The 14470-nt window shown below is 45.9% G+C and overlaps 1 protein-coding gene and 1 long non-coding RNA gene across 3 annotated transcripts; both read left to right on the top strand.

The window, feature by feature from the left end:
• The first annotated feature begins 3615 nt into the window (after positions 1–3615).
• On the top strand, positions 3616–4601 carry LOC129164210 (integumentary mucin C.1). 2 transcript variants are annotated; one of them, XM_070552646.1, is made up of 4 exons: positions 3616–3654; positions 3732–3803; positions 3889–4026; positions 4143–4601. In XM_070552646.1, the coding sequence occupies exons 2-4, from the start codon at positions 3747–3749 to the stop codon at positions 4446–4448; spliced, it is 501 nt and encodes a 166-aa protein (XP_070408747.1). In that variant the 5' UTR covers positions 3616–3654; positions 3732–3746; the 3' UTR covers positions 4449–4601. The 2 variants fall into 2 exon arrangements, with proteins under 2 accessions (XP_070408747.1, XP_054599485.1); XM_054743510.2 differs by having other exon boundaries at positions 3628–3803.
• Positions 4602–13252: 8651 nt separating this feature from the next.
• LOC107375358 (uncharacterized) lies at positions 13253–14095 on the top strand. The gene is made up of 5 exons (XR_001571692.2): positions 13253–13348; positions 13450–13523; positions 13625–13663; positions 13764–13906; positions 14013–14095. It is a non-coding gene; the product is annotated as an uncharacterized lncRNA (long non-coding RNA).
• The last annotated feature ends 375 nt before the right edge of the window (positions 14096–14470 follow it).

Below are 14470 nucleotides of genomic sequence, written 5' to 3'. Positions count from 1 at the left end.
CAACGGGACGTCCTTCCACATGGACCGTGGATCAAAGCTTGATATTGTTTCTAAAATCTAATAAAGTTCATAAACAAAAATAAATGCTTTTTGGTGACATTTTGATACAAATAGATTTTAGCATGCAGGTATTGTGATGAAACTCATTCAAGCAAAGGTGTCAAGTAATAAAGTACCAGTGGCTAAATAAATAAATAAATAAATAAATAAATAAATAAATAAAGTACCACTACCTTACTTCAAAAAAAGAAGAAATGTTCTGGTTTCGATTCTGTACTCTGAAACACAATAAAACCAAAAAACTGATGAACCTTCATCTGTGTCTCCTGAGGGAACCAATTTAGTGGAGCCAGGAGATTGGGTTCTGATAAATAGCATCAAAAGGAAACACTGGCATTCTCCTAAGGGCCTTTTCAGGTTTTGCTGATCACTCCCACTGCATGTAAAATAGCAGAACGACCAACTTGGATTCATTTAAGTCACTGTAAACGTGTGGTGGCAAAACAAGCAGACACCTAAGGATGCTGCTGATACTACTTACCCTGTCTGTGGGAATAACTGACTCATTTCACACCCCAGTGTCTTACTATTATGCAAATACAGAAAAACAGACCCCGCTGTTATCTAATTTCTCAAAGCCTTGCATGGAACAGAGGCAAGGAAATTCTCCTGATCCATATTTCTGTTACAATGGGACCAGTACAGATGCCACGGTTTTGTTTAACCTGGCTGACATAACTGTAGGAGGCTATAGAGGGAACATCTGCTGGTGGTGTGGAGACAACAACCTGACAAATTACCTATGAATGTCACTGGAACCTGTGCTTTGGTATCATTGCTGTTACCTGATCTGGATCCACTGATTTCCCACTTATCTATTCACTCTCTCTCTTCCTTTACATTTTTTAATCACAATTGTCTATTTTTTGCTCATTTTTAATATATTTTTAATAATTTTCAAAATTCTTTTTTATATTTTTACATTTTGTTTTTGTGAAGCGCCTCGTGAATTTAATCTTGAGAGGCGCTATAGAAATGATATTTTCTTCTTCTTCTTCTTCTTCTTCTTCTTCTTCTTCTTCTTCACCATTCAGGGGCACGCCCACTAAGCCAACCTTCCTGGATGAGGGTGATGCATTTCCCATGAGCTGGGACAAAGTGATAATTGCTATCAAAATTGATCAAAAATGACCAGAAATTAACTTTTAATTTGCTGACACAAACATCCCATCCGTCTGGCCTCCAAACAAGAAAAGCACTTCACAAGGCCTTGCCACCGGATAAAGGAGCCATAATAAACCTAGCTACCTTATCTTGGCTGGAACAAGTCATGCGGAAGACGAGACTATTTTTGCACTTTCACTCTGAATAAAGTTCATGTGCCTTGAATCATAAATGACTTTTTAAAACTTGAGAATTGCATAAGTGTCAAATAATCATCTCTTGTTAAATCCCAACATGTTTGAATAATGTGTGCATTAATCAACGATGAATGTTTTTCCTGCAATGACTCATTTCAGACCTTAAACTACACCAGATCAGTAATTGTTGATTTAACAAGTTAATCCATTACATCATAAGATTAATATTAAGGTTTTAACTTTCACTTCACATTGTCATGTCGGAGTTTAGTTTTCTAACCCACATCCAGAATCAGAGCCAGAGACGAAGGTAAGAGAATTTTTTTTTTATTAAACAAAGATGAGAACGGAGAGTCACTCTCGAGGAAGCTCTGACGTTAAAGGGCAGAATCTGACAGGAGAAATTGATCAGGGTGATGAGGAGCTGGTAATGGGAGAGGAATTGATACAAATTGAAACAGTCTTACTTTCGAGAGGAGATCCGTAGATGCTGAGGAGGGAGTGGGTCAGGCCTGAGGTGGAGGGGAGCTGAAGCAGGGTCCAGATGAAGATAATAGACCTGGAGCTAGAGCACTTCCTGGTCTAGCCAGTCTTTGCTGTTCACTTGACAAGGCCAATTGGGTGAACAAGAGTTTTGAGACCATCCTCTCTTTTGACCCCAAGGTCAAAGCCTCTCTGCAACGCTTGTGAGAGATTACAGACGTTCTAACCTGCAGACCCTGGTTGCACCTCATGGCTGGACTAGAAATCTGAATTCAAAAGGGACCTACATCTCTTTGGGATTCCTGTGGCCACAACGTCCGGTAAATCACCACTCTGGCTACCTTTTGTCTGGACCGCCGATGGGCAACCGTCACACAAAGGGTGCGTAGACTCTGCACGACTGCGTCAGATGGTTTTATAAACAAACCTCTAGCTTATCAAACCATACAGCCAAACTGATTTTACAACCCAGACGCCACAAGCTCTCTCAGATACTTCTAGATGGAATCTAGCTTACATTCCATCATTTCATTCACTATCTGTTATCTGTACAACCATCATTTCATTCGTAATTTGTCATGTACAATCATTTAGTTTAGGAAAATAGAATTAAAGTCATTTATATAACTATATACTTGACTCTGTCTGAATTAATATGAAGTGTGTGTTCCCTGAATAGTCAAAGAAAAAAAGTCTTCTGATTAAACATTCAAAGACCAATCAGACTGATGTATATACATACATACATATACATATATGTGTATATATATATATATATATATATATATATATATATATATATATGTGTGTGTGTGTGTGTGTGTGTGTGTGTGTGTGTGTGTGTGTGTGTGTGTGTGGTCAATCCTCAAAGCTACAGAGGTCTGCAGAGAAGTTGAAAAATCTCTGCCACCTGTTTCTAGTGTGGAGCCGATAGCAAGTTCAAGCTGTCGTCCTGCTATGTTCAGAAGAATTTTTCGAAACACAGCCCATCCTCTCTCAGACGGCCGGACAAAGATATTCCAGAGCTGAGCTATCATTCCTGCCCAAGTGAATTAAACTCAGCAAACGAGACATATTTGAGTTGCACTATTAGCCCATCAGTAATGCCGCAGAGCACCATTAGCACTTCAGAGGGAATGTTTTATTTTGTACTTAAATTTTTTTTTCTGTAAAATTATCTCGTTATTCCGGAAAAACAGAGCTTTTTATTTTTTTGCGGCTGAATGCAATAAGCTTCCGTAAACTAGCACCATGTGATTTATACAAATAAATGTGTCTACTTCATACAATGTCGATATAAGATTCTATACTGATGTTCCAAAACAACAGTCTACACACTTTTTTCCCCTTAATGGTTTATGCTATAGTGTGGGCATGGATTATTACATTTTGGGGACAGCTGCTGATGCTCAGAGACGTTTTTAGCTTTTGGTTCATGCTGGATGGAGAATATTTAAACCTTCTGAATGTTCCTAACAGTGACAACATTTTGAGTGCTCCCTCTTTCTCCAAATAAAACCCCATGCTTTGAATAATAATAATTATTATTATTATTTTTAAGTTGACGTGTTCTGGTGTAAATCTTCTCTGTGTCTCAAAATCAGATTTGTTTCTACGATAATTACCCTACTAGTTTCCTCATATTTCCATCCATGACACATTGTGGCCAAAGATTTCCCAATATTTCCAATGTCCCAATAATGCAACATGCTGAGGAGCTTAGACCCACCCATTTGACTGTGTATAAAAAGCTCTACAGGGCAACGCTATCACAGTCATCTTGACCAGCTAGGAGAAGGATTGTGGAGACGTAAATATTCTTTAGTTCATTTAGTTAAAAATTTATGATAACTTTTATGCTTTATGTTGTATTTTCCAATTCTACAGGTGATCAGTGAAACCATGCTGAAGGTATTATTACTGCTGGGATGCCTCATGTGCCTCACCCTGGCTGATTCTGTAAGTGTAATGTTGTCAGAAGGTTTTGAAGTTTATTAAGATCACATTTAATTTTCAGTTTTTTGCAAATTTTTAAAATGATTAGATAGCTCAACGAGGGAAACGCCCACAACATGGAGGCCCCCCAAATGGAGGCCCCCCTCATCGAGGCCCCCCAAATGGAGGTCCCCCACATCGAGGCCCCCCAAATGGAGGCCCCCCTCATCGAGGCCCCCCTCATGAGGTATCTTGCTATTTTAAAGTGACATCACATTTTGCTACTCAAAGGTTTTTAGGAAACCATTTATTGTGCATATTATTATATTTATATAATTATAAATATTCCTGGTTTTGTCGCAGGGCCATAAACACCATCACAGCAATGAGGATCCTTCTCTGAACCAACCATCTACTACAACAACTACAGCTCCAGCTACAACAACTACAGCTCCAACTACAACAACTGTGGCTCCAACTACAACAACTGTGGCTCCAACTACAACTACCACAGCTGCTACTACAACTGTGGCTCCAACTACAACTACCACAGCTGCTACTACAACTGTGGCTCCAACTACAACTACCACAGCTGCTACTACAACTGTGGCTCCAACTACAACAACTACAGCTCCAACAACCACCACTACTGTGGCTAAAACAACATAAAATCAAAAATTGAAAGTCTGGAGGCATAAAATCTAAATGAAAATCTACAAATCTTAAAAACTATATGATAGATGAAATGTGATAATCAAGAAATATGTGAGTCAACATATTCTTGATTGCTGTACCATCTCAAATAAAACATGTGGAAAAATATCTGGTCTTAATGTGTTTGTTTGAGCTTCTTGCCAGTATTTTTTAATACCAACTTGTGAACCTGATTCAAATGAGCTTTTTAACAACAGACATATTTGTTGATGGACTCAAACTTGTAAGAGTAGTGTAGCAATTTAAACATATCAATTATGACCAGTAAGATGTGATGACTCCATATTAGGGGTTGCATGACTTAATTTTTTTAAACGTCGACAGTCAAGTTTTGAAAATCGAGTCGACCTCTACATCGGGGAAACCAAACAGCCACTTCACAAGCGCATGGCACAACATAGAAGAGCCACCTCCACGGGACAGGACTCAGCAGTTCATTTGCATCTAAAGGACAAAGGTCACTCTTTCGAGGATGCCATCATTCACATTTTGGACAGAGAGGACAGATGGTTTGAAAGAGGAGTAAAGGAAGCCATTTAAATCCACTGTGAGCAACCATCTTTGAACAGAGGCGGTGGTTTACGACACCAACTGTCTGCCATCGATACTCCAGTTTTGAGATCCCTTCCCAGATGCCTCAACGCCCACGCATATCCTGGGCCATCTGGCCTCAGGAATTCACATGATAGGGTGGGGCCAGGCTTCACAATGAGCTCACCCGAAACTCTGGCTGAATAGGACCCACACTCACCCTCACACCTTGGCTCATGTGTTTATGTAGAAGATCATCAGGGGGTCTTTTGTTCCCTCTTCGGGGGGAAACTCCCACTGGGTTTGAATCTGGGACTCTCCACCATTTGACCTTAGAACTGAAGAAGCCTCTCAGATGAGAGGTGAAACGTCTTCAAGCAACTCAAAGAAGTCCAGACACTTTTCTTTCAAAGCTCCTTCGACGACCAGTCGACTAGTTCATACAACCCCTTGTCAGAGTCCAAGCCCCCAGGCCGGGCTCTCCCAGCTGACCGGCTTCCGTCTTGGACCACATTACCCAGCATGCCCCTCTCGGGGATTCCCTCCACGTTGCGCCTGCGTCAATCCATGTCTATATATGGAAGATGCCACACTGGCTCTTCACTCAGTCATCGTTCCACCGTGATCCATGATCAGAGTATTCCAAAGCTACTACAGCTAAACCTCCACCTTTCCTCCTCAGACCTCATCCGTCAGCCTTTCCAGCACCGCTTTCAGCCAACCGTATGTGTAATAAAAGCTCTTACTCCCGAACCCAGTCTTCGAGTCTGACAGGATGACTGAGTCCATTAATCCAGCGGAGTTCGAGCAGGTGAAGAGAGAGATGGAGCAACTGGTGAACGAGAACGCTCAGCTCCATGCCCTGGTCGACCGGCTTAACACCAGACTGAACTCCCAGACCGATCTCTCCATGCAGTTGTCTACTGCCGTCACGGCACTCCAGCAGCAGGTTCATGCTCTCCACCTGCAAGCCCTCACTCCACCGACGGGAGAGCCACACTTCAGTCTCCCGGAGAAGTGGAATGGAGAGACGGGAGTCCAGACGGTCTGCTCGCTACCCTCGAGATGCAGTTCGAGTGCCACCCAGGACGCTTCCCCACTGCGCGCTCTCGGGTGGCACAGCTCACCTCCCTACTCACCGGACGCGCTGCAGAGTGGGCCGCTGCGCTCTACAATTCCATATCACCGGCCTGCAATGACTACGCTGCATTCGTGGCTGCCCTCAGAAAGACGTTTGTTCCAGCCAGCAGCGAAATGGAGGCAGAGGCACGACTCCTAAAACACCGCCAGAAGGAGCGCTATGTGTGCCCTTATGCGTCGGAGTTCCGCACCATCTCCGCCAAGCTGCGGTGGGATGACTCTGCCCTTCGAGCCGTCTTCTTGGAGGGACTGGCAACCTACATCCGGGATGAGATGGCGGGAAAAGAGCTGCCCCAGAACCTGGATGAAGTGGTGGATCTGGCGTTGCGCATGGATCAGCGGGTTCTGGTTCGGCCCAAGCCCTTCACTCGCCAGGGCGCCTGGACCTCTTCCTCGTTCCCCCACACCTGCTCCCGGACCCGCTTCTACTGATGAGCCCATGCAATTAGGCCACCTTCCTCCAGAGGAGAGACAGCGACGGTGGCGCGAGGGTCTCTGTGCCTATTGTGGCTCCTCCCACCACACACGCCTGAACTGTCCATTACGTTTGGGAAACGAAGGAACCCACTGAGTATCGGGGTCGCTCAGCCTGGGTCACCTTCAGCCCCCGCCTCTTCAAATAGACTCCTTCTTCATGTTACCCTCCTTCATGGTGAGGCCTCACTCCAGATGCACGCGCTGGTGGACTCGGGGGCCGCTGACAATTTTATGGACATGGCTCTGGCTAAGCGCCTACGGATCCCCATGACCCCCTTGGAGAGAGTAGTGCCAGTGACCTTGGTGGACGGTAGGCCCCTCCAACCCTATCCGGTCCAAAACCGAACCCAGCCACTCCAGATGATTGTCCAAGGCCACAGAGAGACCCTCCAGTTCCTGATCATATGTGCTCCCTCCTCCCCTCTAATCCTGGGATTTCCCTGGCTCCGTCTCCATGACCCCCGGATTTCCTGGTCCCAGGGCCGCCTTTTGGAATGGGGGACCCAGTGCCAGGCCCACCTCTCTCCTCCTCCATCCATGCCAGACTGCCCGGCCGGTGACCCTGGCCCAACACCGCCCAATCTGCCACTGCCCTACCGGGACCTGGCTGCGGTGTTCGACAAGCGACGCGCCACCACACTGCCGCCTCACCGCCTGTACGACATGGAAATCAAGCTGCAACCAGGAACCAGTCCACCCCGGGGGCACCTTTTTTCTCTCTCTCCCGCCGAGTCCAGAGCCATGGAGGAATATATTGACCAGGCCCTCCAGCAGGGTTTCATCCGACCCTCGTCATCCCCAGGTGCCGCAGGCTTCTTCTTTGTGAGGAAAAAGGAGGGTGATCTCCGCCCCTGTATAGATTACAGAGGACTGAACAAGATCACAGTCAGAGATCGCCATCCTCTGCCGCTCCTCACGTCCGCCCTGGATGCCATCTCCCAGGCGCGGATTTTCACCAAGCTGGACCTCCGGAGCGCCTACAACCTGGTCCGTATCAAAACTGGAGATGAGTGGAAGACGGCGTTCATCACCCCCCACCGGTCACTGGGAGTACCAGGTCATGCCCTTCGGACTGTGCAATAGCCCCGCCATTTTCCAACGCTTCATCAATGATGTCCTCCGTGACATGTTGGGACGGTGGGTGTTTGCCTACCTGGATGACATTCTGATCTACTCCAAGTCAGAGGCCGAACACCACCGCCATGTTCGCGCTGTCCTGACCCAGCTCCTGGACAACAACCTGTTCTGTAAGCCCGAAAAGTGCTCCTTCCACCAGCGGTCCGTTTCATTCCTGGGCTACCTGATTTCGGACCAAGGTCTAACTATGGACCCTCAGAAAGTCCAGGCGGTGAAGGACTGGCCCCTACCAACCAGCCTGAAGCAACTGCAGAGTTTTCTGGGTTTCTGCAACTTTTACCGTTGATTTATCAAAGACTTTAGCACCATTGTAGCACCTCTCACCTCTCTCACCCGACCGAGCCCTCCTGGTCAGCCTTTCCAGCTCACCCTAGATGCCGTTCGGGCCTTCCACTACCTAGTCGCTCATTTCACATCGGCTCCTATCCTGCGCCATCCGGATCAGGCAGTCCCTTTTGTGGTCGAGGTCGAGGCTTCGGATGTCGGCGCCGGCGCCATCCTGTCCCAAGGCGGCCCAGATGACAGGCTACATCCCTGCACCTACTTCTCCAGGAAGTTTTCCACCACCCAGCAGAAGTACGGCGTAGGGGATCGCGAGCTGCTGGCCATAAAATGGGAATTGGAGGAATGGAGGCAGTGGCTTCTGGGCACCACTCAGCCGTTCACCATCTGGACTGACCACCAGAACCTAACCCACATCCGGTCCACCAAGCAGCTAAATCCTCGCCAGGCTCGCTGGGCCCTCTTCTTCGAACCCTACGAGTTCCATCTCGCCTATCGCCCCGGGACTAAAAACCAGAAGGCGGACGCCCTCTCCCGCCAGTTCACACATTCAGCGGCCACGTCTGAGCCGGCGCCCATCCTCCTGGAGCACCGTTTTGTGGCCCACCTTGGGTGGCCGTTGGAGGAGGCCATCCAAAACGCCCTCCGGGATGACCCAGCACCACCAGAGACCCCCGCCGGTCGACTCTACGTCCCCGCGGCCTGTCGCAGTGAGGCATTGGCCTGGTCCCACTCATCATGCCTGTCTGGTCACGCGGGCTTCTCTCGGACTCTCAAGTTCTTGAAACGGGCTCTCTGGTGGCCACGTATGGAGAGGGACGTTAAGGAATTCACGAGCGCCTGTGACGTCTGCGCCCGCTCTAAGGCATCCACCCAGGCTCCGGTTGGCACCCTCAGACCTCTTCCGGTGCCCAGCTGCCCCTGGTCCCATGTGGGGCTGGACTTTGTCACAGGTCTCCCGCCGGTCAACGACCTCGACACCATCCTAACGGTCACTGACCGGTTTTCCAAAGCTGTTCACTTCATCGCCCTCCCGGGCCTTCCCTTGGCCCGACGCACTGCAGAACTGTTTCTGGAGAGTGTGGTGCGTCTCCACGGGTTCCCGGTTGACGTGGTCTCAGATCGTGGTCCCCAGTTCACGGCCCGTTTCTGGAAAGCCTTCTGCCATCTAGTGGGAGCTTCTGTCAGCCTGTCTTCTGGCTACCACCCACAGACCAACGGTCAATCAGAGCGGGCAAACCAACAGTTGGGCCGGTACCTCCGCTGCTTTGTCTCGGCCCAGCCCTCGCAGTGGCCTAAGTACCTCCTCTGGGCGGAGCTGTCTCATAATCTCTACACCTCCTCGGCCACTCAGATGTCCCCTTTCGAGGTCTGCTATGGCTACCAGCCCCCAGTCTTCGCCCACCAGGAACCCGAAGTTGCGGTGCCAGCCGCTCAATCCCTGGTGAGGCGCTGCAAGAACGCATGGATCAAGGCGCGGGCCTCCATTACCCGGGCCAACGCCCGTTACTCACACCAACACCTCCGTAGGCACCGCCCGGGTCCCTCCTATGCTCCAGGGGACAAGGTCTGGGTGTCCACGGCAGGCCTCCGGGTCCGCGCCGGTTCCAGGAAGCTCGCTCCCCGGTTCCTCGGGCCCTACCCCGTGCAGGAGGTCATCAACCCGGTCACGTACCGGCTGCGGCTGCCTACAAGCCTTCGCGTCCATCCTACCTTCCACACCTCCCGGCTCAAGCCTTACGTGGAATCCCCCCTCCTGCCACCTCAGGCTCCAGCACCTCCGCCGGCCCGCTTCCTCGACGGGGAGCCCATCTACACAGTCCGGCGCATCCTGGACGCTTGCCGCCGGGGTCGGGGCTGGCAGTACCTCGTAGATTGGGTGGACTACGGCCCCGAGGAACTCTCCTGGGAGCCGGCCTGCTCCATCTTGGACCCTGGCCTCATCTCGGACTTCTGGGCCCACCGAGGTGGCCCGGGGACTTCTGGAGCCGTCCCTGGACCGGGGGGTCCTGTCAGAGTCCAAGCCCCCAGGCCGGGCTCTCCCAGCTGACCGGCTTCCGTCTTGGACCACATTACCCATTATGCCCCTCGCGGGGATTCCCTCCACGTTGCACCTGCGTCAATCCATGTCTATATATGGAAGACGCCACACCGGCTCTTCACTCAGTCATTGTTCCACCGTGATCCATGATCAGAGTATTCCAAAGCTACTACAGCTAAACCTCCACCTTTCCTCCTCAGACCTCATCCGTCAGCCTTTCCAGCACCGCTTTCAGCCAACCGTATGTGTAATAAAAGCTCTTACTCCCGAACCCAGTCTTCGAGTCTGACACCCCTACTCCATATAAATATGAAAATCAATCTGATTGATCTTTGAATGTTTAATCAGAAGATTCTAGGGTTCTTTGCTTCTTTAGTGACCATAAACACACTTTGTATTAATTCAGACAGAGTCAAGTATATAGTTTATAAAATGAATTTAAATATTTTTCCTAAACTAAAATTGTATACATGACAAGATATGAATAATGAGATGTGGTGTGGTTGATGTGAGGTGTTGTGATGGAAGCTAGATGTTGTAGCAACTGTTCTTTGTATCTGAGAGAAATTGTGAAATCTGGGTGTAAAAGAATTTGTTGTTTGGTTCTAAACTAGAGAGTTGTTTATTAAAAACAGCATCAGATGCAATTTGTCGTGCCAAGTCTACGCACCCTTGGTGTGGAAGTTCTCGTTCGATCTGGGGGGTCGATGGTCACTGCCGGTGGAGTGGACTCTGATATCAGGAACCCTTAGATAGCTCCTATGAGACCCGTCCAGTCTGAGATCCCTCGAGGTGAAGGCAGGACTCTGGAATGCTTATTTGCGTCTAAGGTTGACACAGGCTCTTTGAAGAGCCGGTTGTCTGGTGTCAGCCGCAGTGTTGCAGAGAGGCTTTGACAGGAGGTCAAAGGAGAAAATGGTTTCAAAAATGCTTCTTTCCCAAATTGGCTGGTTCGAGGTTCAGCGAGAAACTGAATTACTCGGGAAGTAATTCTTGTTATGATTTCTGGCCAAGTTTGGCAAACCAGAATTTGACACGTTTCTGTGTATTTACCAACATCCTTCAGAAAGTCGTGCCTTCTTGCAGACACGAAGATATTTTTAACACTGTGCATGAGAATGTCTTAAAACTCCTATGTATGGTGCATATTAACCTTGATCTGTTTCTTATTGTAATGTGTATGAGTGTAAACAATGATTAAGTTGTTAAATCAAACACAATGTGATTTGTGAGATAAATTGATCATTGTAAGAACAATATTAATTTCAAATTCATTGATTTAAGCACAGATTATTCAAACATTTCATTTAAACATCTTGTTCATTAATCACATATGATTATTGAACTTATAACTATAAAATCATGGAGTCTTCATTTATTCAGAGTGAAGAATGTTGATGTCTGGCTTTCATGCAGAGAGTGCAGGAACCTTAGGAGAGAATGTTTGTTTGAATGTTTTGTCTTCATGGCATGTCAACCTGCACTCAACACAAACTTCTGGATTTGGAAGGCCACCTAGAAAGTGGATTTACTTCCGTAAATGAAAGGTTATTATGTTGATCAATATATAGGTGAAAATTGACCCTTTTGGTACGTTACAGTAGGGTACGTGGAATTCCACGTGTGCATGCTGTCTGCTCTGTAAAACAATGCTTACGATGAGAACATCCTCTAGAATACACCTGGGCCTTCGCTGCTCTCTCAAGTTTGTATATTTGTCATGAAAACAGTCTCAGTTCTTACCTCATTGCTTTCTTTTACAGGGTGTAACCAAATCAACTGTGAGCGAATAAAATGGTTGTTATGAATGAATTTAAGTTTTAAAAGAAATTAGCAAATACTTCCCAAAGTGTTTTTAGATTGTTATTGTGGACAGTTAAGATTGGTCCCTCAAAATAACCAGACTTTGAGACGGGACTTTAATTTGTTTTGGTATTTATCAAATATCTTTTCTTAGGTTAAACACAATGTTTGTCCCTTCCGGTCTCCTCAAAAAAAAAACCTCCTGCTTCAGCTGTCAAAGTAAATCCTTAAATTATTTTGACAATTGATCCCAATATGCTCATTACGGTATTATTACAGTATTATTTTCATAAAGCACCGAGAACTTAAGGAAGCTCTAACTTCCAACACCCTACAACTACTTTTTGTCATCATCAGAATGTAATTATTTTTCACGTCTGATCCTTTTCATGTCTTATACCACCCCTTGTGGTTGGGTATACAAGCTGGATATTTGAGACACACTTTAGATGGCCAGTTTTAAAGATAGGGTTTGATACAATAGTGTGTGTGTGTGTGTGTGTGTGTGTGTGTGTGTGTGTGTGTGTGTGTGTGTGTGTGTGTGTGTGTGTGTGTGTGTGTGTGTGTGTGTGTGTAGGGGTGGTTGGGAACTTTTTTTGGGGGGAGGGACGCCAATTACATGTCTGCATACCCCTACAAAATTAGGTAGTTGCGCCCCCTACTGAGAAGGATAACATCTGGGCTCAGAAGCATCTGCTTGACTTGCCGAGTGCGCCATTTTCCACAGTCTTGTGGTGCCGAGCGGACTGTTTGGCAACCCACAATGGTGCCATCTACTGGCTGGTAGATGTAACCATAAACCCAGTGTCGTGCCCGTCAAAATAAAATTTTTATTATTTTTAAATTAAAATATAGCTTTTAAAGGAATTGCTGTACCTTCATTCTGCACACCTCTAAATACCTCGTGGAGGTATTATTTTTTAAAACATAGCCTTTTATTAAACTTTTCCATAGTCAACCTTTAATGCCGAGTAAGCAGGGAGGCATTGAGTCCCATATTTAAAGTCTTTGGTATCATCCGACTGTAGATTTGAATCCATCTCCCCGTCTCAGGGCAGACACTCAAACGACGAGGCCACTGATCTGGAGATATGTTCCTTAAGCTTGAGATTATGCTGTCTGCTTTAGGAGTTAGGAGAATGGTGGCTAAAATAACAAACGTGATGATGTGTTGCTTTGCCAGACCTTCACAAGTGACAACAAACAACTCGTCTTATGAAATGAGTGTTGTTTGCAGCCGTTTAGTGAAAACATTCTGGAAGTTGTTTCTTCATCCTCGAAGTCTGTCTATAATTCTTAAACAGCTTCAAACTGTTTGGTTGAAAATTTCTCAATAATTCCAGTTTCACAACTCTTCTGCTCCTGTGACTATAAAAGGCATTGTGCTGTCAGACAAGAACTCGACAGCTTCTCTGCTCGTCTCTGAGAAAAACCTTCTGAGGGTGTAAGACTGCTAAAAAATTAATCTTTAGCTTTTGTATTTTCTGTGTATCTCTTTTAAATTTCACAACAATTTATCCGCCTGAATCCTTTTTATTTCAACAGGTAAGATCACTGTAATCATGCTGAAGGTTGCACTTATTCTTGGATGCCTCCTGAGCCTCATTGTGGCTAAACCTGTAAGTGTTACTTAATTATATATTACTAATAAACATGTGCATAGAAATAATAAATATCATTACAGTATTAAAGTGTAATTCAGTTAATATCAAACTTGCAGGTAACAAATGAGCGAATCGCACGCTCCAGTTCCCATGAGGTGAGAATTATCAACATTTATAACTAAAGACATTAACAATAGAATAAGCCTTTATTAAAAACCAATTATAATCCCATTATTTGCTGTTTTTCATTTTAAGGGATATGGATATGGAAATATGTATGGATATGGATATGGCAACTCTGTTATGAGTTTGGACGCAATGCTTCAGAACCAGCTTTTTTACAATCTACTCCAAAATCTCATAACGGGTTAACAATTATGGCTGAAACGTGACAAAAGGTGAGTGCAAACTAGCATTTTATAGTTTTAATGTGATTTGAATGTTAACTAATATGTTTATGATGTGTCACATTTAACCAACAATTAATTATTTCTGTCATTTCAGAATCCTGTCACTGTTGTAACGGGACATCTTTCTCTACGGATCATGGATCAAAATGTATTTCTAAAATCAAATAAAGTTTACCATAAAAAACGAGAAACAACCTTTTCTTTCTTTTGTATACTTACAGATTTTGGGTTGGGGGTGGGGGGTGGGGGGTGGAGTGTCGTAATAAAACTCACGACAAGTACATGAAAATTAATGTATAAAAATCTATCAATATGTACACCATAAAAATGAGGGGCATCGATGGCTCATGGGTTAGCAGGTTGTCCTGCAAATGGTGGGTTGTAGGTTCAAACCCAGGCTCCCGCATTTATTTCAGTCTTTTTGCAAAATCAGACTTTTTGATGTCTTGGCATAGAAACTGATGCCTGTTTTTCTTTCATGCAGCATGCACATGCTAGAAGGCACAGCAGTGCCTCCATTTACAGTATTTTTCAATTACTAAAACTCAAAAA

The sequence above is a fragment of the Nothobranchius furzeri genome, chromosome 6 (assembly GCF_043380555.1).
Source record: "Nothobranchius furzeri strain GRZ-AD chromosome 6, NfurGRZ-RIMD1, whole genome shotgun sequence".
NCBI lineage: Eukaryota > Metazoa > Chordata > Actinopteri > Cyprinodontiformes > Nothobranchiidae > Nothobranchius > Nothobranchius furzeri.
The sequence above is the reverse complement of the archived record's forward strand: the minus strand, read 5'-3'. Positions and strand labels throughout refer to the sequence as shown.

What these genes read in the sequence shown, in the direction of transcription:
- LOC129164210 (XM_054743510.2), top strand. Translation starts at nt 3,708, where the DNA reads ATGTTGTATTTTCCAATTCTACAGGTGATCAGTGAAACCATGCTGAAG. An exon ending in GCCTCACCCTGGCTGATTCT is followed by an intron (nt 3,804 to 3,888) that starts GTAAGTGTAATG and finishes TAAAATGATTAG; the next exon opens with ATAGCTCAACGAGGGAAACG. An exon ending in ATCGAGGCCCCCCTCATGAG is followed by an intron (nt 4,027 to 4,142) that starts GTATCTTGCTAT and finishes GTTTTGTCGCAG; the next exon opens with GGCCATAAACACCATCACAG.